The sequence below is a fragment of the Rhododendron vialii genome, chromosome 6a, assembly GCF_030253575.1.
Source record: "Rhododendron vialii isolate Sample 1 chromosome 6a, ASM3025357v1".
NCBI classification, from domain to species: domain Eukaryota; kingdom Viridiplantae; phylum Streptophyta; class Magnoliopsida; order Ericales; family Ericaceae; genus Rhododendron; species Rhododendron vialii.
The window spans coordinates 11484083-11508917 of record NC_080562.1 but is presented as its reverse complement, the minus strand read 5'-3'; the positions used below and the strand labels follow the sequence as shown (position 1 = coordinate 11508917).

The 24835-nt window shown below is 34.4% G+C and overlaps 1 protein-coding gene across 1 annotated transcript; it reads right to left on the bottom strand.

The window, feature by feature from the left end:
• Nucleotides 1–21042: 21042 nt before the first annotated feature.
• On the bottom strand, nucleotides 21043–21829 carry LOC131329280 (uncharacterized). The gene has a single exon (XM_058362375.1). The coding sequence runs from the start codon at nucleotides 21744–21746 to the stop codon at nucleotides 21261–21263; it is 486 nt and encodes a 161-aa protein (XP_058218358.1). The 5' UTR covers nucleotides 21747–21829; the 3' UTR covers nucleotides 21043–21260.
• Between the last annotated feature and the right edge of the window lie 3006 nt (nucleotides 21830–24835).

Genomic DNA, 24835 nt, shown 5'->3' with positions numbered 1-24835 from the left:
TCTTGATAGATAAGGAAAACTAAATATTGCGGTAAATTTAATAGGATCAATAATTGGAAAAGTAGTTGGCTAAGGCTCCCATATTTATTTGGTGAATTATAAATAAATTACATGTATATATATGTATTTACGGTTCGGATCAGTTTGGAACCATAACCGTGAACGCGAATCCACAAACCAAATCATAAAACGCGGTTTCTAATTTTTTTAAACCATGAACAAACCATACTACTAAAAACCCGAATTGATTTGGACTGGATTCACGGTTTGACGGATTTTTTTCTCGCCCCTATAATTTTCTATTTATGCCAAAATTCCTCTTGAATGAAAATTTGAAGCCACTTGATTAATTAAGTGATAAACCCTCTTCTCGCACCCTCGCTGACACCCCCCCTCCCCCCGGCCCCACTGCCTTTTCACCCTTGCCCCTTACTTTTCGGTTTTTTTTTTTGTTTTTTCACTAGTTTTTTTTTTGTTTTACTTTTAAAAGTAAATAATTACTGTTTTATGTTTTTTTACTTTTACTAATTTTTTTATACTATTAAAAGACTTTAATTACTGTTTTAATTTTTTTTAATTTTGCCTAATTTTTTTTGTTTACTTATAAAAAACTTTAATTACTGTTTTTTTTAAACTTTTATTAGCTTTTTTTTGTTTTACTTTTAGTAGTTTTTTATTTTACTTTTAAAAGACTTCTTGCTATAATTTTAATTAATAAATAATTAATTAAAATATAACTTATACTAACATAACTTGTACTAATGTTAATTAATCAAACCAAACATAACTTGTACTAATTTCATGGAAGAGTGAAAATACATGAAAATTCAATTTCTAATCAATGTTTCCATCAAATTCTGCTCCTTTCCCTCTTGGTCTTGTCTCCATTATTTCTCGCCACAAACTAATTCGTGTTGCATAACGAGCAGCCCATCTTTTAGCTTGGTCTGATGAATTGTCCCACCACCATATTGGGAAGGGTGGTACAGGGTAATGAGGCTGCAAGAAAAGTTGCACAAAGTGATTGTTCAATAACATAATAAATTTACTCAAAGTAATGAGGCTGCAAGATAAGAAGATAAAAAGGAAATCTGAATAAGTGGTTAGAAATAAATTAGATAAAAGATATAAATAAATACAAAATTAATAAATTCAATAACATGAAAGAATTATAAAATTTTAATAAGGTAAAAAAATAAGAGTAAAATTTCAATAACATAAAGAAATTTACTCACGTATATAATATTAAATAATTTTAAAATACATATAAAGCGTAAAAAAATAAGTGTTCCGATTTTTAATTCGTTTGAACTGGTGCAAAGATCTTATTTTTCTTATCATTTCATCCTAAATGGTCGTAATGAATTTTTGGCTCTAAGGCCTTTCAATGAGCACCCTAAGAGAGACCTGAAACTAAATAATAAGTCTTAGGGTATTTGTTGAAAGGCATTCGAGCCAAAAATTCATTATAATCATTGAAGACAAAATGATATAAAAAAAAAAAGAAGATCTTTGCATCAATTCAACCGGATTGAAAATTGGAACACTTAAATAATATTAAATAAATAAAAGTGAAAAAATATATAAAAGTTATTAAGTAAATAAATAAGAAATAAGAAAATGCCGTGGGTTGAATTATTGGCGGGTATAATATTAAATAATTTAAAAATACATATAAAGAGTAAAAAAATAAGTGTTCCAATTTTTAATTCGTTTGAACCGGTGCGATGATCTTATTTTTCTTATCATTTCATCCTAAATGGTCTTAATGAATTTTTGGCTCTAAAATCTTTCAATGAGCACCCTAAGAGAGATCTGAAACTAAATAATAAGTCTTAGGGTACTTGTTGAAAGACCTTCGAGCCAAAAATTCATTATGATCATTGAAGACAAAATGATAAAAAAATAAGATCTTTGCATCGATTCAACCGGATTGAAAATTGAAACACTTAAATAATATTAAATAAATAAAAATGAAAAAAAATATAAAAGTTATTAAGTAAATAAATAAAAAATAAGAAAATGCCGTGGGTTGAATTATTGCCGGGGTATTTTGGTCTGGGGGTGGGGTCGAGCGGGGGCGCGCAAAGAGATTTACTTAAGTGATGTCATTCTGATGTTAACATCTGTCACAATACTATTAGCTCCAATTTGCTTTCGACTTTTTCGTTAATGCCCGATTGCGATTTCTGTTTTGGAAAAGAGACTTTGATGTGAACAAGTCCTTGGAATTTTTTTGGGGTGCCAAATCAAATTCAACAACCCCCCTTTGCACCAGCACCGATGGTGTGCTTGGTGCACATGGTCCATTTTTTTGACCCCACACAAATAATTCATACCGTTTGTTAATTTAAAATAATTTTTGAAATAGTCTTGTGAAAATTCAGCTCATGAATCGGATAATCGTAATTACTTGATCTAATGTTTAAATTTTCCATTCAGAATTTGAGATCTTACATTCTGAATGAAGAATTGATACTTTGGATCAAGTACTTATAGTTATATGATTGAAATGATTTTACACAAAACCATTCAAAAAACTATTTTACGATTAATAAACAGTTTGAATTATTTTTGTGGGATCCGGATGTGGCCCCGCATACAAATCCCATAGAATTATTCCAAGTTCATTAAAAAAAGGAAGTATTGTAAAAGACATTGAAAATAAAACCCAAGTCTACCTAGATGTCACAATTACCTTGTACTGGGGGAACAAACACCTGGCGTCAACCACTGGCATATACAAACAATGAGTATTATCGTAATCTCCATTCGGAGTATGTAGTTGGAGAAACCTTTTTCTCATTCTTCTCATGATAGCCACTGAGGAACCTATGAACACCAGCCATGTGTGATTCCACTAATCTTAATATAATAATTGCATAAAGTAGGACTTTTAAACAGTTTTTTTTTTTTTCTTTCGCTCGGCAGACTTTGAAATAGTTAATTAAAACATGCCTCCTAATACCTTCTTCTTTTTTCTTTTTTTTAACTCATGTGTTTGGATAAGTTTACGCATGTATTGACTAATCCTGAGGGCTTAATAATTGCATAAAGTAGGACTTTGAAATAGATAATTAAAACATGCTTCCTAATACCTTCTCTTTTTTTTAACTCATGTGTCTGGATGAGTTTATGCGTGTATTGACTAATCCTGAGGGTCCAAGGCCCCGTTCCAGAAACTTTCTTAAAAAATAAGCAACTTATTTCACATTTTCAAATTCAAAAATAATGTAAATGAAAAATAATTTTTCAATTTTTTTTGCATCATTTAAAAGATCTCAATGAGATCTTTCAAACAAGATCCATAGTGCATATTTTTAGATTTTAATAAGCCCCTCATTTTTGAACTTAAAATTGCCTTCTTAAAAAATAAGGGCTTTTTTGGAGTTCTGGAACGGGGCCCAATTCCACCACCTGCTTGTGAGAAGTCAAACTTGAACTCCCAAAAAGAACTGTTAGATGGGGACGGATGGAGTATCACCTATATTAATTGTCTAGACAATTCAATTAGCAAATGAGGGCAATTAAATTATTTATTATTCGTTGATCAACCTTTGCCTTAATAAATTATTGAAGCAACGTATTTATAAAGAAAAAATGATCAAGGAAACAATTAGGTAAAAGAGCAATTAATATTCATCCACAACCAATTTTCTTAACATTAGTTTCTTTCTTGGTTGATAAAACCTGCCAAAAATTCACGGCAAGATACAAATGCAAGAGTTAACCTTGTTCTCTTTCATTTTCAAAAAGAATTTTTCAAAAAATACCACATAGATTCCCCCTACTTCCAACATTTCTCTCTCTATCTCTCTCCACTTATTATCCCTACTATTTTTCAAAAAAAATTTCAAAACACAAATTAACAAAGCAGACTGTAGAATTAGTTCTTAATAGCAACTACGGTTTCTTGTCTTTAATCCATAAATCTTGTATAGCAATTCATAATATTTGGATAAAAATTCTTAACACTAATTTTGAATGCCTAACATTTTGTATGAATTTTTATCTTGATGTAATTCATTCTTAAACCAAAAAACGTCATGAATTTCTATGCAAATATTGTGAATACTTGTGTAAATGTTAAGAATGTTTCACACAAAGCGTTTCGAGTTTCTATACAAAATGGTATGAATTTAAAGTGATTTAAAGAGGTGCAAACCGTATGCACCCAAATAGAAGTACTTTCTCTTTTCAAATCGCGATTGATCTATATTTGTCCATCCAACTCGAAGGTGAATACAAAGACAGAGACAAATTTTTGTGTGAATTTTATATTTAATCGTGGGATTATATGGAAACACACACACACCGCCCCCGCCCCAACACATACAGCTCTATCCCTGTAAAGAACGTATTAAGATAAGTACCAAATGTTTATACATTGAAGGGTGCGTTTAGGGTAGTTGGGAGTAGGGTAGGAGTTGGTTTTTTTTTTTTTTTTGGGGGGGGGGGGGGGGGGGGAAGAAGGAAGTCAGTTGACCTATTAAGCATATTTTTGGTCCACGCTCAGGGGTGACCAAAGGTTGGTCATCTCCGATCCGATCAAAGACTGGTCATCCACATCAGGGCTAGAGTTTTCACAAGAAATTACTTTTTCTTTGGCGTGACCCCAAACATCGAATTCTGATAGCTGAGCAAAAAAAAAAAAAAAACATCGAATTCTGATAATCAATTATGTGAAGAGCAAATCCACCAACCTACCGGACTAACCTGGAGCTACTGAACTAGTATTAAACATCCCCACCTTCTTCCTTGATTACTATCATGACAGAGTAGATCTTTTAAGGCAGGCCTCAAATTATTAACTTACCTAACTTAGAAAAGCACAAAAAATAAAGAAAAATGGTGATGGACCAGATGGCACTCGGCATTTGGGAGGTCGGTATCAATTGGCCACTGAATATTTGAATGGCTTAGGTTCATTTTTATTGAAGGTTTTAGTAGTTGGAATAGTTTTTGTCAACTTTTCTTCTTCTTTTTTTGGGTCTTAGTACATATTGCGAAAGAAGGGCTACTAATTTTTTCCTTCTGGTCCGTTTGATTACTCACTAATGGTAGAAAGTGCAAGAAAGAAAAAATATATATACTTTTTTGGTATTCACTTAGCAAAAGTGTCCTAGAAAATGATAGAAAATGAACTTTTTCGTACAACCTTCTCAAGCTAGAGAGCTTGCTTGCTTTTTCTCACAAAAGTGTAGGAAAATTTTATTTTCTTGTGAGAATCAACAACAATTACACTAATTTTCCTATTTTCTTGCAAAACTTTCATCCTAATCAAACGGATGCGAGAAAAAAAATACTTTTTCTTTTACTTCACTTTCTCTCATTTTCACTTTCCATTTTATGTTTCTCACTAATCAAATGGACCCTTATAGACTTTCTTTTTTTTTTGTCAAAGGATAGCGGATACTTTTATTGATCACAATAAAACTCGAACAAAATTACAACGGGCAACCATTCCATATAGGGAAGATAGAAACCACAAATGAGATCTAAACACTAATGTAGAACACTTAGGATCTCTCACAGTTTTTTGAGCAACATTATGGGCAACCCCATCGCCACTCCGTTGAACAAAATACGTATTCACACTCAAGAAACCATCAAGAAGATGAAGGATGTCCGCCACAATGACACTAATTTAGCCCAACGGTCGTATAACACCATTTTGTAGTGTAGGATTTTGGGTTTGGGCTGATGAAGTAGTATCGACACACTTGATAACAATTCGACTAATCAAATCATTAAAGTTTATCAAACATCAAAGGTCCCGTTCCACTAAGGTTCTTAATTATTTTTTAAGTACTTATTTTCTATTTTACGAGACATATTATTCTCTCACAATACATTACCTTTAACTCAAAAAATAAATACTTATTTGAGTTAGCGAGTTAGCGGAGCGAGGCCTAAGAGACTTTTGGCCCAACGGCATCACGAGGGCACTAAGGTGCTGAGAGAAAAAGGTCAGATGTTCGGTTCCCCTTTAATGTGCTAATATTCTAACAATACTCACTTTTCCCGATAAAGAAAACTGTAATCCTACATCAGGAAAAAGTTGGTCGTAGGATGTGGGTTGGGTCTTTTGTCGGTGTAGATGGGCTCTAAAACCAAGGCCTTGTTCCACGAGACCATTAACAAATGATCCTTGTGAAGCCCACCACTACCAGCTTTCTTTTACTTCCTTCATACTTATTGTTTCTTTTTTCTTTTTTGGTAATTCATACTTATTATTATTATTTTCTTGGGTAATTAACATACTTGTTGTTTTAGTCACGCTATCACTATAATGCATTCCAAAAAAATTCCTGCAAAGGGAGGTGAGGCAGACGAATCTTTGGAAGATGAAAGCCTATGGTTCGTAATGAAGAAAATGTCACTGTCGCATCATTATATGTTTGTTTTCATAAGCTTTTGTTTTTCAATTGGTCATTATGTTGATAAAAAATAAGAAATTAATCATGCATTAACGTCGTTATACATGGATGGATCAAGCCAACGCACACGCATATGAAAAATAGATCGAAGATTTCAACGGTTGTAATTGATAAAGCTCAGGGTGCTCCTGACTTGCTGTCAAACACTCATAAGTATTATGCTACATATATAATCGGTCTTGTTATTGTCAGCCCACTGGGCTGACGATAAACACACTAAAAGACAAGAAAAACACGTATTTCTTTGCAATTTTTACATCCTTTAATAATGGGCTGATTTTAGAATTTTCCAAGAAACAAATTGTAGTATCTATGCTCCCTCATCAAGCTTTTTTGGTCTTGACCCAACGAACCATTAATTTTCTGTATTGAAAATAAAATTTTCCTTGATAAAATATTGATTTTACTTTGATAAAATATTGAGCTACATGTATTCAACTTAATTGCTTCATCATTTATGTATTAAATAAATTTACATAGCAAATTTTGAAGAGAAATTGTAAGTTTATACTTCCCTATGAAATTTTAGTCTTATAATAACACATTCCTCAAGCTTAACTTCAAAAGTTTGGCATTCCCAAGATAAAATCTTGATTTCGCCACTAGAAAGTTTTGAACAATCATCACTTTAAGCACACTAATTTATGTGTGAATGATAACCAAGAGGAAGTGGATCCATGTCCCACTCCAAGTAAGTGTGACATTGCTTTTTGTGTTGTAGTATCCGAAAAGAAAGTCTACCATTAATGAGTTTGAATTGAAAAGTTAAGTACTGGAGTACTATTAATGAGTTTAGATTGAAAAGTTAAGTAACTTATTTTATTATTTTTATTTGAATTTTTTTTTGCATAAGTTTGCTTTGCGTTAAACTTTTGTGATTTATTGATTCGTCTCGAATAGATGAATGGAAAAAGTAAAATTTTTGATTGAAACTCATAATTTTTTGAATAAAAACAAAAATATGTCAAAAATATAATTTTTTTAATACTTATTTTTGTCTTTTTTAAAAAAATTATGAATTTCGATCAAAATTTTATACTTTTTCGATTCTTCTTGTCGAGACGAATCAATAAGTCACAAAAGTTTGACACAAAACTAACGAATACCATTTTTTTTGAATAAAAACAAAAAAAGAGAGTTACTATTTGACTTTTCAATCCAAATCCCCAGCTCTTTTGCTTTCTTTACTGGGCAAAGTTCATTTTGACCCCCTGTGATTTGGGCTGTAACGACCCGCACCAGCTGACTTGCTTAACCATTAGCCTAACCATGTGGCTCAAAAAGCTAACCTTAAGTTTTTAGTAGCAGGTCAGCATTATCTAATACTCCCTCTGTCCCTAAATAAGTATCCAACGCGCAAATCTAAGTCTTTAAAAAAATGCATTTGTATCGTTAAATTTTTTTTTTAACAAATTAATAGATAGCAATGAGTTCTATTAGATTGTGAAAAAAAAATTAAAATTTTTAATGAAAAACGTGCATCTTTTGTAAGTCCTAGGTTTGCATGCCGGACACTTATTTAGGGACGGAAGAAGTATACCAATTAAACTTTTCTAGATTGTGAAAAAAAAATTAAATTTTTAACGAAAAACATGCATCTTTTGTAAGTCCTAGATTTGCGCGCCGAACACTTATTTAGGGACGGAGGGAGTATACCAATTAAACTTTTCTAGTATTTCCGATGTGGGATTGACTTGCCCAATATGGGCTCTTACATGGGCCATGTACGGATACACCCCTTATGGTTGAAAAGTGTGCACATCAAGAGCGACCCCCACATAGTTTGATTTTCTACAATAACATTTAATAGTTTGCAACCAAGTAGAGTTTGACGAGTATTACATTCATATCAAAATTCAAGTCGATCAAAAATGAAAACCTCATGATCGAATCAGAATTTATTGGAAAGTAAGTTTTTAAATTGAAATTTATCATTCATTTTAACAAGAATTAGATCACTGAATTATTGATGTCTGATTGAGTTAATTTTGTACAGAGATGCTCTATTCTATGATTAGTACATTACTCCTATGAATTGCTTGGATTAGATTTTTGTGGCAAAAGCGTATTTTTCTCTTATATTTTTTTTCCAAAATTCTGTTAATGTGAATAAAAAAACATGACAACAGGAGGTATATCTATACATTCCACAAACCGCAGAGTGTTATATGCACCCTTTTAAACTTTAGGGGAAATATCCGCACATGCCCAAACCAGAGAAGATTAAAATGGACTTTGCCCTTCTATCTTCTTCCCTTTCTTTGGAGTCTCTTAACACCAGTTGCTTTCATCCCAAAAGGCAAGATAAACTAACCTTGTTTGCTTACCTTAGTTTATTTTTGTCTTCGTAGGTTGTGGTCTATAGAACAAACAAATATGATGAAGAATTTGTCAAACTGCTTTATTTACTTACTTAAAATAAATGACATTGTGAACGATGCATCCTGAATAGTTAATTTATTTTATTTATTGATGTTGTTACATGAAATTATAATTTGCTAATTTTGTGAGCAATAGATATTTTTTTATATATGTATGTGTATGTTAGATCGTGCGGACCCAATTTTGTGGGCTATAGGACGAGAGTGTTGGACGACCCACATTGAATAGCTTTTTAAATTAGTTACTATTTATTTTTGTAGCACATAGAGTTATAATTTAACTTGGAGAGAGAGTGTTGGTAAGTAGAGGGTGCTTGGTGTAATTTTTTTGACCCTTTAAACCTAATTGAGATCAAGAGACCCAGGAACCCATTTTAATCTTAGTATATCGTAATTTTCACTGAAATGTTTTGTGTTTAGGAAATATTTCCACACAAAACATTTCAGAACGTGAATAGATAATTGACTAGTCTTTCTAGTCCTTTCTCTTGTTGATGTTTCTATTTTCAATTTCGGTATTGTGATGGGTTGTAGAAGTTTGTAAAACTCTTATAAAATTAATTTGTATTTGGTGCGGCCTATAGTAGTGCCCACAAGTTATAATATAAGCCTACGGGCAAGTACAAGATTATAATGTAAGGCCTACGAGCTAATACTTATGTTTACTGCACAAGACAACTCTGTTGTATTTATTAAGGTTGTTTTAATCAAATAATGCTTCCGCATTTATTTTTATAAATATAGAAACTATTTATTTTAGGAAAAAAAATTATAATGTGAATTAAAAATAGCCTTTGGTGATTCCTTTTCACTAACCGGTCATGATTCCGGTTTTAGTCGTGACAACTACAAATTGCAACATCTTCTGTTTTGAAAATGATTTCCCCTTCTTTGTGTATGAATTATCCATATTTTTTTTGGTGTGTGAGTAAAAACTTAACACAACTAGTCCAATTTAGAGGCTTTCAAAATCTAGCCGTTGCGAAAAATAAAAAGTAGTAACTATTTGGGTATCAGACCGTTGAGGCCTTTGTTGCCGTTGGAATAATAGGAGCCGTTGGATTGCATCTAGTTTGCCCTTGGAATAAGGAGCCGTTGTATTGGATCTCTCTCGCCTATCTCTATAGCCATCCCCAATTCTCACACTCCTCTGTTTCAATGAACCCATCTCTTTCCCGCACCAGAAATGATACCTACACAGATGAAAAATGCACAGATCTTGCACCGATTGAGACGTTGGGCCCACTACAGGTCCCACACAAACGATCTGATCTGTTCATTAAATTTAAAACATTTTTTCAAAGGCCCTTGTGAAAAATCAGCTCAATCCGATGCCTATAAATACTTGATCCAATCATCTAACGTTTTGTTCAGTTTCAGATCTGCACGAAAAGTAAGATGATTGGATCGAGTGCTTCTTGATATCGGATTGAGCTGATTTTTCGCGAGAGCCCCTAAAAAAATGTTTTAAATTTAATGAACGGATCGGATCGTTTGTATGGGACCCGTAGTGGGCCCCACAACTTGCTCAGTGCATGATCTGTACGCTATTCATCTGTGTGAATAGCATCCCTCCGCAAGCACACACCAATCTCACTCGCACGGTCTCTCTCCCTCCAACGCCCTGAATCTCTCTCTGGGACAAAAATTTATGGGCTAATTTCTCATGAAATTTGGTGGGTAGATCAACAATTTTTTGGATTTTCTCCGAGAAGAAAAACTGTAATTTTTTTATTATGATGCTTTGGATTTTCTACATCATGTCCATGGCTGGAGGTATGGGAGCCAATATCTCTCAACTTTTTATTATTATTATTATTATTATTATTATTATATAGAAATCGAGAATCGGTATCAGGGGCGAACCCAGGATTTGATTGCAGTGGGGTCAAATATCTATCACACATATAATTTTTTGGGATTTTCAGGGCAAAAATATTATCTTTTGGGGCAAAATTACGAAATACTCCTCAAAACTATACCTGCTCTAGGGGTATTTTGGAACTCAGCGGGGTCGCGTGACCCCGCTTGCCCTCGTGTGGTCCCGCCACTGATCGGTATCTATGATTTGGTAGTCGATCAAATGGGAGGGGATTTGGCAGATGAAGATGGGATTGGAAGCCGTTATGGCACAGAATGGCCTTTACGTCAAAATAATCGATATTCTAAATCTTTTTAACTTGCTTAGGTCTCCGGTTATCTTTGTAACTTTTTCTGTTATTTTTCTTGATGAGTGAATTGAAAAAGTAAAAACAAAAGCAACCACATTAGAAAAATAATCTGACATAGACAAAAATAAGATGGATGTTTCTGCGGTAATTTTCGAATCAAATTGCAAAAATTTTATTGACAGCATCAATGACCCGAAGGCTCAGGTGAGTTGGCAGATTGCTACAACGATGGAAGATATTAAAGGGAAATGATATTGACACTCTAAAAATTGATGCTGGCACTTCAAAATCAGTGTAACGTCAAAGCCACTTTCCTTTTGTTTTTTAAAGTGTCTGCATCAATTTTTGGAGTGTCAATATCATTTTCCATATTAAAAGATGGGCATGTGCAAAGCAGTGGAGTTTTGTGTGGACCAATAGAAAGAACAGCTTTGCGGCTCACTGGATTGCGTCGAGGTTTCATATGAAAATTATTTTTCATACGGGTTGTATTCCGCCCGATTTAAATTCGGTGTTATATAGAGATTTGCCCTGATCTTCTGTGCCTCTTATGATTTATTCAAAAAGAAGAAGACAAAAATAAGAGAAAAGATCCCAAATGCACTGTCAATAGTGCATTGATGAAGATGGAAAACAATGTCCTATAAAAAATCAAACAATAACATGTGTTACTGTTTCATGAAATTAGAATAAAAAGAAACATCTCTTCAGATTTGAATTCGAATCCAATGTTTTCAGTAATTAATATTGTAAATGGCCATCAATTGGAAATTTGTCAACTATTATGAACATGAAATTGCCATCGATTGGAAATTTCTCACCCCTGTTTTGAGTTAAATGATTGAGACCCACTTCTAAAGCTCAACTATGGATAATGGTGGGTTTGGATTGAAAAGTTAAGTAACTTATTTTTTTTGTCTTTATTTGAATTTTTTTCGCATTTGTTTATTTTGCATCAAATTTTTGTGACTTATTGATTTGTCTCGACGAGAGGAATTAGAAAAGTAAAAAATTTGATCGAAACTCATAATTTTTTGAATAAAGACAAAAATAAGTTAATAAGTCAACTTTTTTTTTATACTTATTCTTGTCTTTTTGAAAAAATTATGAGTTTTGATTAAAAAAAAATTTACTTTTCCAATTTTTCTCCCCGAGACGAATCAATAAGTCACAAAAATTTGACGCAAAATTATCAAATACGAAATTTTTTCAAATAAAGACAACAAAAAAGTCAGTCTTTCACTTTTAAAGCCAAATTGGCCCTAAATGTGTTCTGAAAAAAGAAGTTTCCGTCTTTGAATTGTATTCAACGCAAAGTATTAATGGCTGAAGTTTGTTTCCTAGTTCTCCCAAGTTGTTGCACTTTGATTGGTTAGGACTTTGGGTTGGTGTTGTACAGTAAGGTGCACAGTACCGTACTGCACACTTTTGAGCCGTCGGATGGTACATTCGACACGATCCGACAGCTTAGATCTCATCTCGGCAACCAACGATCGAGAGTCATTCAGTGCCAAGATGAGATCCGAGTCGTCAAATGAACGATCCGATGGCTCGGAAGCACACAGCACGGTGCTGCGAACACCATTGCACAACACCATCTCCCAGTTCGATTGGTTAGGGGTGGGGGCCTAATTCACGGGACAATCGTGAATAAGTTAAATCTCTTTATTTTACTCCATCCATCCCATAATGTTGAGAAATGCAACTTTCTAAGAAACATCATCATTACAAATTATAAATAATTCAATTTTTCCAAAATACCCTTGATTTTACATGTTATATGAAGTCAAAAAAGTGTTCCAATGTTGATTAAAATAAAGGCAAAATAAGAAATGTACTCTGACATCATTAAAGAATATTTAAAATACTACTAGTTAAGTTCTAAAATCAAGCTTGAACAATCGTTGTCTTGACTAATTCAACTTGTTTGAAAGACTTATTTTGTGGAGGATCTCAATTTGTGTCGCGCGGCCCGTGCCATAGAACACCCTAAACATTAAGAATCTCACTACAAAACAATTATGAGTTTTAACAGCGTCTTTTAAAAAATACTACAGTATAATAGAGTTGCATTACTAGTGAAAGGCCAACAAGGCCCACGAATATAACAGTTGGCCCGATACAGTAAAAGTGAGACAGCAGTTAGTCTATTAATTAGAAAATAAAGAGATGACATTTGACATTGTAATTGAGAGCGCATAAAGAGTTGGAGTAATATATACGGAGTAAGAAGAGAGAGTTAGTTATATATCTTGACGAGCTCTTCAAAAACCAAAAGTTTAATTCAATTTTTGCATCATACAATGCATTATTGTTAGTCAAAATCTTGTTATATACTACTATACGTCAATGCTAGCTTTTCCCTCAACACTTGAAAGTACATCCATATAACCATTGACAGCTTACAAGAGGAGAAAAGATGGACTTCCATTCTAACCGAGAAGGCGAGAAGCTAGATAGGCATCATAGTTGAAAAGGGAGTAACTAAAACAACAAAATTTTGACAAAGTGATAGTATATATAACAACTTCTGATAACTCTCATATATAACAAGCAAGGATTGTGATAAAATATATGCGGTTAAGCTTATTGTGTTGTGGCACTACTTTCATAGTTTATTTACTTAGAATTTGATATTCCATGGGAATATAATAAGTAGTCATTATAGAGATTCAATATTACGTTCAAAAAATGTGAAACACGCCAACAAAAAAGACACAAGAACATTGAAGCATACTATATAGGAGTAAGATTTAAGATGTACATACGAAATCGTCTTTTGAATTAGGTACGAACTAATTTCTTCATCTCTCAATCAACATTCTGTGAGCATGGAAGAATAATAAACCAAACAAACAAACATAGTACGGATGATCATTATCCGAACTTTTGAATTTGTTGTTCCGAAGAAAAGGTTTTTTTTGGGTGTGTCCATCCTTGCTATGTGTTGCCGTGCCTCCAATGAATTTCGGTGACAGAAAGTCTACAGCCACTGCACGGATGATTCAAACCGTTTAATAAAATTAAAAAAAAAAAAAAACAGAGTGGGCATCGAGGAATATCAGCTTGATCCAATATGTGTAGGTGCTCGGATTAAGCTTTTCATCTTTCTGTACACCAGAAAACCAATCTTTTCATTTTTTCCAATTTTCCAAAGATGAGAAGCTTGATCCGAGCACCTACACATATCGGATCGAGTTGATGTTCAGCGATCCCCACATGATTTTTAAAAAAAATTATTGAACGTCTCGGATCATCAGTGCGGTGATCGGCCACCGTATTTTTGGTGCGGTGACTGTAGCGTTGCTCTTTGGATAAAATCCGTTTTATTCAATACCCCTGGGCCATCGTCACGTGGTGCCTAGACTCCAATGAATTTGGGTACAGTCTGTTTTACTATTTCTATTTCTATTTGCACAATTCTCTGCCCATCAAGCTAGCTAATCCACACCCGTACCTCATAAACCATAGACGTTGGATTTTTTGTAGGATTCCAATTTAAAATCAATTGACAAGAGGTAGAGTAACTTTTAAAATATACTCCCTCCGTCCCACTTTGTTGGGTCTGTTTCCTTTTTTGGACGTCTCAACATATTGTTTATATCTCTTAATTTATAATATTTTATATATTCAATATGGATCTTCTTTGATATATCTCAATTAATTCTTTTAAACAAAGTTTTTGAAATCGTAAAAAATATTATAAATTATGAGATATAGATAATTTTTATAAGGTGCTAAAAACGAAACAGACATAACAAAGTGGGACGAAGGAAGTATTAGTTAAACTTGGGTGACTTAGATAAACGATATGAGATAAAGTCTAACATACACTATGTGTTAGGAACTGGTGGCGGAGGAGAGGTGGTAGGCATAGCTTGAGGATACGCAAATATACTGAAGGGAAGGAGAGCTCTTCCTGGTGTAGAGAGAGAGAGAGGGGGATCAAATAGTTATGAGCAGCACTACAGTTACCGAAGGCAAAATACGGTGGCCGCCCATTGCAAGTCGTTTGGGGCCCACTCTGGGTCCTGTACGGATGATCCGATCCATTCAATAATTTAAAAAAAAAGACCGAGTGGGTTATGTAAAAATCAGCTTGATCTGATATGTATAGGTGCTCGGATCAAGCTTCTCATCTTTGAAAAATCGAAAAAAATGAAAAGATTGGTTTTCCGATTTTCCAAAGATGAAAAGCTTGATCCGACCACCCATTACAAGAAAAATTACATTGGGTGACGAATGAAAATCGTCACAAATTGAATGTTTTTTGTCGCAAATAATATAGGTGACGAAAAAAAATTTATCGACTAAAAGTTGTCGAGGATTCCTAGACGAAATCTATTTTTCGTCACCTATAGTGCCTTTTGATGACGAAATATTTCGTTACCAAAAAGTGAATAATTGGTGACGAAATTTTTTCCCTCGCTTATTGTGCTGTTTGATGACGAAAAAATTCGAAATCGGTGACCAATATAAGAAATCAGTGACGAAATTTTTCGTTGCAAAAGACAAACTCATATGGGAAAAAGATCATTCTTTTTTGCTCCTACTGAGTTTCGAACCTGAGTCTCTTAAGTTTTTCGCATAAACCCCGACCAACTACACTACACACACTTTTCAATAAATATTTGAAATATCTAATATATAACATATAACATATATGTTTAACATGAAAATATATTTCGAATATAATTTTGAACCTTTAAACATTAAAATTAGCAATTTTGATAAACATAAAAGTTGTAGGCAATTGAGTTATTGTTCAAACCTAATTTGAATTATCTCAATCGGAGTTTTTAGTAAAGAGTTATGCCCGAAATTTATTTAGTGACAAAGAGTAATTCATAAATTTCGTCACGAAAGATACCCATTTAACGACGAAATATATTTTTCGTCACTGTAAGCGTTAAAATGGTGACGAAATTATTTTTTGTCACCAAATTTAAGCATTTGGTGACGAAAAAAATATTTCATTACTAAATTGGTCTCATTTGGTGATGAAAAATAATTTCGTCACCTTTTTTAAGCTTTCGGTGACGAAAAATGTATTTTGTCACCAAATAGGTACCCTTTGGTGACGAAAATATTTTTTTCGTCGCTAAACAAGTATAATTGATGACGAAATTATTTTGTCATTGAAGTTGTTAAAACAGTGACGAATTTATTTTTTCGTCGCCAAATATACTCATTTAGTGACGAAATTAAATTTCGTCGCCACTTTTTCGTCACCAATTTTCATTTTTCTTGTAGTGACCTACACATATTGTATCCAGATGATTTTCAGCGATACCAACTCGGTTTTTTTTTTTAAAATTATTAAACGGCTCGGATCATCCGTACGGATCCTGGAATGAGCCCTCATTACGTGTGGTTGCCGGCCACGGCATTTTTGGTTTGGTGGCTGTAGACTTTCTGAATGGTTATCGAGAAATGGAGAAGAAGAGGAGTCAGCAATTGGTAAAAATGGAGACAACCAAGGGCAAATACAGTAGACAACAACTCAAAGAAGACAGAAATTATGAACAATAATACTGACATGATTCCACGTGTCATTAGATGGTACATAGCTATCTCCAACATTAATTCTTTATCAATTTATTAAAATTGCACCATAAAAATTCAAATGACCAGATTAAATCATCCTAGAAGAATTTTTCTCGCTGGGCCAAGTCGCTTCCATTAAGCCCGCAAACCTTCAGCATGTGTAAAAGGCCGCTAAACTTATCCTATAACTCAGTTGTCAATCTCGTGAAAAAATCATTCAATGCCTCTGGAGCACCGTTACTCCAGACTCTTTCTTTATCACACATTTGTGGTGGGAGCCAAAGGGAAGTACAAGAATCACACCACAATGTGTGGTGAAGAAAGGGACCAAGAGTACAACATGGTGGTGCTCCAAGAACCGTGCATAATTACACCTATCTGATTGATATTTGGTGTATACATTTTCACTCTTTGTTTTTAGTCTCCTAGGATTAGGCCGTCCAGTTTGAGACTATTGTGGGTTGTTTTTTTTAGGTTTACTTGGACGATCGAAAGCCTTTACTTTTCAGAGCTTGTCAGGAACATTGCCAGTGGCGTGGTATGGAATTAGCATCACTGGGGGCAATTTTTAAACACATTTCGATGAAAAAAAATTTCATAACCACCAATTGTGCGGTACTCAGACAACTTTTGAACTAAAAATGATGCTGAAACTAAAATACTTATAAACTAGAGTTACTAATACAACTTATAATGGTTCCACCACAAGATTTTATGGTTTGTTTGTTGTTTGATGTTATCCTAATAGATTGAGCATAAGAAAAAAATTCAACACACTCGCTGAAATATAAAAAATTAGCAGTTGAAAAAAAAAAAAAATTCATGTATTCCAATTTTACCCTTGAAAAGGTCACATTCAACTTGTATTTGTGGGCTCTATCATAGAAAGATAAAACTATTGTCACACTCATGATTTGGTCTTTTTTTGAATATTGGACAACCGTTAGTTATACTCCTATGCATTAGAGAACTTCGAAAAGCGGGCGGTGGATATTTTTAATATTTGACCTCTGATTTAGCTAATGTTACATATGCTCTAATGTTAAAATGAAGATGCACCAAAAGAATGAGATACAGTAGGTATTAAGTGATAAAAAAAAATAGAAAATTGATTTTGGCACTCCAGTTTTAGCCAATGATACTTCATTTTGTGTCTTAATCATATGAGATTGCAAAACAAAAAAGTAGAGTGCTACTGACTAAAACTGTAGTGCCAAAATCACATCCCAAAAAATAATGTGTGAAGGACATTTATAAGCCAAAATACACACAAAACATTTGTGGGGGCCGCCCAGGCCGGTGCCCCTATACTGAGCCAATCTCCGCCAGAATCACTTGTACAAAAAATTATGCCAAATGGTTGATTAACACATTGGATTAGAGATAAATGTATTTTGGTCATATATTTACTAATATCTGAAGTAGAAATTTTGGTAATTTATAAAATTGATGTTCTCAATAATCTTTGAAAAGAGAATAGTTCCAATCGTCAAAGTATACCCAAAAAAGATTGATATAACATATTAAAGGTCTAAATCGAACGGTCTAACTAGTCTCTTTTATTAGTCTTCGATAACAATCCGAATCCTTTTTTTTTTTCGTTTTGTTTTTTCCCTTTGTTTGTTGGTCGGTGTGAAAGACTAGGTCTACAAGATTTCATAAGCAAAATCAAAGTATTCCACGAAACACACAATTTTGAAAAAACAGGAACAAGTCTACGGTCTCTTCCCCAGTTGAGACGTTAATTTTATTTTATAGACTGGGCCTAGAGGTCGGTCCACGTACTCCAATTAACAAGTAAACGTTATTTGAAAGGGCAAAGTCCACTAATCTCCCTGCAGTTTGGGCTATGTACGGATATACCCCCTTAGATTTAATTTTGTACATCTTGCACTCCTTGTGATTTGTAAAAATGTGCAGACGCACCAAATTAACGGAAAAAATGCAAAATCTACTAACAAAAACGATGAAAAGTCCAATATGTTCTCATCTTCAATTCTTCCTTGATTCTTCTTCTTTCTTGAATTTAACCAATTCATCCCATGTACCAAAAATTGGATCCTAACAGTTGATATTGTAGAGTTTGACGAGTACTATACATCCATACAAATATTCAAGCCGATCGGAAAACGGAAATCTCATGGTTGAATAGAATTTATTATGAAGTACAATTTTAAATTATATTTTCGTCATCACTAAGTTATAGATGTCTGATGGACGTGATTTTTTTTACAAAAATACTCTATTATTTGATTAATACATTATGAACGACTTGGATTAAGTTTTGGTTTGATTCAAGAGGCGGGCGAGATACGCCTCCGTCAAAATGGACGGAATTGGTTGCATCTGCACGGTTTCACAAATCACATGGGTTGCGGATGCACAAAATTAAACCCGAGGGGGTGTATCCACGCATGGCCTAAATCACAAGGGGTGTAAGTGGACTTCGCCCTATTTGCAACATGTAAAGCGTGAAAAACATAGAAAATTAACAATGTAAGAGTAAGAAATTCAATAATAACAATAAGGTTACAAACCATTTGTGTGCAACTACTACAACAAGAACGATAACCCGACAATAACAAGCTAATAAGGCGCAACCACATCGGAGATATGCACGCAAAGCCTAGATAAACAGTTTGCAACAGTGGTTCCACGAGCTACCGACGAGCTTTTCCACTTAAGCCAACCGATAACCAACCAAGTCATGACGAACACTCCGGATAGAGAAAGCTGCGTGCAGCGTCAACGCATGCAAACTAGCATGATTATAGAACCCCAACTATAACGCATAAATCAGCAATGAAAGATATGAAAAAACCAAATAGATAACGCCCTAGCTCCCTTTTGGCTGCGGGGATAAGAATTCCTACGTGTAGATCAGTGCCAGTGGTGTGAAACTTACTCACATTCATCAACTTTGTTACGTCTCCCTTTTTTCTTTTCTCTTTTTCTCATGCAGTGGCCGGTTTGAACTTTGAAATCCCATGGGAAACTGCGTGGAGTAGCATTTGGGCAAAAGGGAGATATGGCCAGCTGGCGATGAGGATTTCTTCCCTGGAATTTTGAGTCTTTCCATAGCAAAAGCACATGGTCATGATATCGATTTCCAAACAACCAGAATTAAATGCAAAATCAACTAACCATTCAAACTTATCCCGGCATCACATGAACTTTCCCGGAGGGACCATGCTTTCACATGCTGACAGGCAGTGCCGGAGCCAGGAAAGAAAAAAACAAAAACAAAAAAATTTAATTAGTAGGGTCAAAATCAAGAACTATAGGGGTTTATTTTTTCGATTTTGCGATCGAAATGAATGATTGTTAAGAGGTTAATAGAAAAAGAAGATAAAAATTTTATGATTTTGTTTTAAAATAAATCCAGACTTCTCGTGTATTTGAAACGATGCATGATAGCCTCATTTGTTGTTCTAATGAACCGGCGAGAAGTAAAAAATGCTTTCGGGATTGGATCGTAACTAACATTTAGAACAAGTTAGGACAGTAGAATTTTGTTGTGGGGTAAAAGTAGCAAAATTTGGCTCCAAAATGTAAAAAGACGCTGCTGTGAAATCTACTACTAAAAATCAAGCTAATTGATGACCATGGCAACTAGAAATGTAAATATAACAGAGGCGTGCACAGTACAATATTAAAATTCTACAGATCTAGTTACGAATCGAAACGGTTAAAGTCCTAATCCAGAGATAAAAATCAAATTAATTGAAGAGACAATTAAAGAAGATCATGAAAGAGTTGAGCTGTGGTTGTATGCTATATATAGTTCAATAAAAAACTATTCGGATGAAGCTCTTCCTGGTCTTTTTTTTTTGCTGATTTCTTGCGGGTACCTTTAAAATCACTTTCTGATTACATTGAGCGGCTCGGATCATCAAAATTCGATCGGAAACTTGGAGGGTTTTTTTAGAGGTTTTTTTAAGGGTCCCTGGAACCGCCCCGTATATATATACATACAGAAATTATGGCTCCGCTCTATATTTAATTTTGGACTAAGTATTAATTTGGCATTCCCTTTATCATACATTCGATATATTAGAGCATCCACAATGTAATAATCAAAAGTAAATAATCAAAACTTACCACGTTAGCTTTTGATTATTCATTTAGAGTGTTGCTAAAGTTAGCAATGTAAAATCTCACATTGTTACTTTTCATTATTTAAATGCCCAAATTTGATTATTGATTAGGAGGTTGCTAATTTTAATTATTACAATGTGAATATTTTTTTAAGCACGCATTGCTAATTTTAACAATTTTTTAATTTTGATTATTACATTGTGGATGCTCTTAGGTCACAGAAAAAACCATACTATTAACATAAAGTCTGAGTTGCACAAATCTAAACGCAGATGTGTCTAAAGTCATTTAATGATTTAGGACTCACTAAATAATACAAGAGGTCAATCGCATGCAGCATCAGACATTCATCTATGTCCGATCTCTGCCGCATGAAGAATTAATCTACCCTAAATACGGAATAGCTTTTCACAATTCATTCACATATATGTATATTCATTACCAAAAATTTAACATGGTAGTATACAACTATACATATATATATATGTCTTTCTCAATATTGCTTCAAATCATACCTCGATCTGTCTGTTGTAAAAACCTAACTAGCTAGGGATGATACATCATTCTCTTGTAGTGTACATGCACAAAAACAAAGAAGAAAAGGCAAAAATCTCCGATCTGTATCAATACACCCTTGTACTTGTAGCAAACATCCTCTCTCTCATAGTCCTGGAATGCCCAAAACCACCCACAAACCCCCCATCCACATGATTCTTCTTGTGACTTCTCGGACGAAGCAACTTGGACCAAAACCCAGTACTACTACTCTTGTTCTTAATTCCCTCTCCCACAAAAGCCATGGACCGGCTCTTCCCAAACATGACCATATAATTATTCTTTGACCATTTCACCCCTGCACCTGACCGAACCCGGTGGTGGACCGGAGACAACTCCGACGACGAGCAATGAGAGGAAGAAGATAGAGAAGACAAAGAAGAAGAAGATGAGCAGTAAGGCTCCACGGCTCTGCGTGAAGAAGAAGAAGAAGTTGAAATCTGAGAGAGTCTCTCTCCCAGGCATATCGAGCACACCCCAGGTGACTGCTGGTGCTTGGGGTGCCTCTTGCACCGTGTTTGGCTGTTGCTAGTGTTCTTTCTCCTGTTTTCCATTACTAATTTTTTTCTTCTGATTTTTCCGGTGTGCGGTTGTGGGGGCGTGTGTACATATATAGGTGGGCGGGGTGCATTTCTTTGAGGGTTCACGGGAGCTTCGTAGTGAGTTTCAGGGGTGTTGAATTTTTTTTTGACGGTTGAAAAGTCGGTTGGGAGACTAGATGGACGGTTGGGATGTAGGTGGGGGGCCTACTTGGGGATTGAGTCGGTGGCTGGGATGTTGTGTGCGGGAAAAGCACGTAACTTTTTCCGTGGGTGGCGAACGTGGAAAATACAAACAGGAAGTAAATTACTAGTAATTCATCGGAAATTAAACGGGAGTGGAGGACGGGATTGACACTATATACCGTATTTTCCGGGAAATTGGCCAGGTTTTATCAAAATGCTATGCTCACCGCTCAACATTCACTATTCTCTTCACCGCTCTTAATCTCACCGTCCAAAAGTATATTTTTGAATGGTTTGAATTTTAAAGAACTCTTCCAAAAAAGAGTTTGAAATCCGGACCATTGATTACTGTGATGTAGCGGTGGGATAGTCTTGTTGAGGTTAATAACTCTTGAGCCCGTTTGTTAGACAGAATATAAAAACGTCAGATTGGACATCAAATTAGGTGATTGTATATTTGATGTTTGAATAAAAAATAGGGAATTGATTTTGTCACTCCCTTTTTTGTTAATGTCACTCTCCTTCACTCACATAATAAATCATCTAATAAAGACACAAGAAAGAGTGACATTAACAAAAAGAGAAGTGGCAAAATCACTCCCCCAAAAAAATTGTCTATTAAACATTCATCAGATATGTAATCTTGCAACATGCGAGAATATTTATAATACCATGAAAAAATTAGTAGGAGTATTTTTAATTCGATCACGTACTATGCAAGGACGGAACCAGGATTTTACCCTAGCAGTGGCTAAATGTATATTAAAAAATTCTAGTGGTGGCGATACTATATAAGTTGGGCACAATTTTTTTTTTTTACATATAATAATTGCATTTTCTAAAATTCTTGTTGTGGCGGTCGCCGCCACTAGATTCCTGGTCCCATCCTTGGTACTATGATCAATTCAATGAGAATAGGTTATATATATGAATTATTCCTCCACTGATAATCCCGTCAAACAAACAAACTTTTTTGTATTTTCTGGAGTAGTATTTTTCACAAGTAACCAACAATATGAATTATTCCTCCACTGATAACCCCGTCAAACGAACAAACTTTTTGTATTTTCTAGTATTTTTCACAAGTAACCAACAATTCTATAGCGGACGTTCTGTTTGGGGAGCCTATCCCCAGTGTGTTAGATGAATTAGCTTATTTAAATTAATTATGTAAATCCTGCATTATAATTATAGAATTTATTGTAGTTTATGTTGGGAAAAATACAATATGATCGACGAATTCTAGAGTACAGATTTCATTACAATTGATAATCGAATATAAATACAGATTAAATGAACTGAACGTGAAAAGAACAGTTATACATAAACTGAACTGAGCCCTAAATCAATCTCCTTAAAACAGATTTACCGTCTCACCGTTGGATATTGAAGGTTGACCGGTATCTGTCTTCCGAGATAAAACAGTTAGACCACAGCCATCAGAGCACCACCATAAACCCCCCTTGGCAAAACTAAACGAACGTCTGTCTCTCTCTTACACAAGAACAATATCAGAATGGACTTTTGTATATTTCGTGAACTAGTAACAAATGGAGAACGAGATACTCCAATATATACACATCAGGTAGCCCTTTTAACACCCAAAAATTGAATTCAGGGCCTTCAATACACAGCAATGAATAGGGGAAAACTACTGAAATAAATAGGATCTTCAATTCTGCCATAAATCATACATTATGGGGGTATTAATCAGCTGAAAATTAATGGTTTACAAGAGTTTCATCCAGATACAATGAATCAATGGGAGGCCTTTCGGTTGTTTTGGGAGACCCTTCGAAAGCCCCAATTTTCATTCACAAAATTTGGAAAATTTTGAACAATTTATTCCTGGAAAAAATAATTTAAAGAGTTATGGAAAAAAGTACATAGTTCTCTTATGAAAATAAACCATCAAATATTTCTTTTGAAAATGTAATAATTTCGTATCGTCACTGCTATTATTGATCAAACTAATGAAAATATTCTTTCTTTTGTGAGTTTTCTTTTTTGCGTAATGAGTGCCAGTGGGGTGGCTCATCTATAGCTACGAGAGGTAGTAGGAATCTCGATATTTGTACCTGCTACCTTATAGTTCTTTGATTAACGACGGATGCTACTTCTAGATGATTATCCCAGTACTTTTGTTTTCTATTAATAAAACTATTACCATGTTGAAAAAACAAACATATTTCCATGAACAAATGATCTGTCAATCGGAATTTACAAACCAAATGGCTCGAATAAAATCATCGAAATTCTTGGTGAGCTAAACTTGGTCAGATCGCACTGTCTAATCCATTTCGTAGATTGGAGAGAAGTTGTTGTTCTCTACATTCGAATTTCGAGCATCATATTCATATTTGTTCGGAATCAGTATTTCAACCAACAAAAAAAAGGGAATCACTATTTGCAAACAACTCTTGGGTCCACCTCACCTGGCGTAAGCGTATGAACGATTCAATCACGTGCTAAAAGCTTGTTGAGTTTAGTACTGATACCATGCTTATAAAGCGTAACCTCAAAGTACACGCAAATGTGACAGAGTAAGAACCTAAGAGTAAGGAGTTGGCAGAATGATTATTAAACGGTGGCATTATCACTGTTTATTAATTAGTCAATCCAGAGGCAGGTAATGACAGCTTAATCCTACCACGTGCCATGACCAGTCTCGTTGTTTCCACCGCTCTAGTTGTTTATTGGTTAATTTATTCTTGCACAATCTTCATCAGTCATACCAACTGTCACGGGGCTGTTTTTCGCCTAGAAATCTGCCCGTGATGGCATCAAGTTTGCCAACAACTTGGTCTCAGCCAACTAGTGTTTACACACACACCCGATATGTTTGAACGTCTAGGAACACACTCAAGAGTTACGGGAATCGTCCCAACCTTTATTAAGCACCAACTCATAAAGGATTA

Coding starts and splice junctions, on each gene's coding strand:
- LOC131329280 (XM_058362375.1), bottom strand. CDS start 21,746: ATGGAAAACAGGAGAAAGAACACTAGCAACAGCCAAACACGGTGCAAG.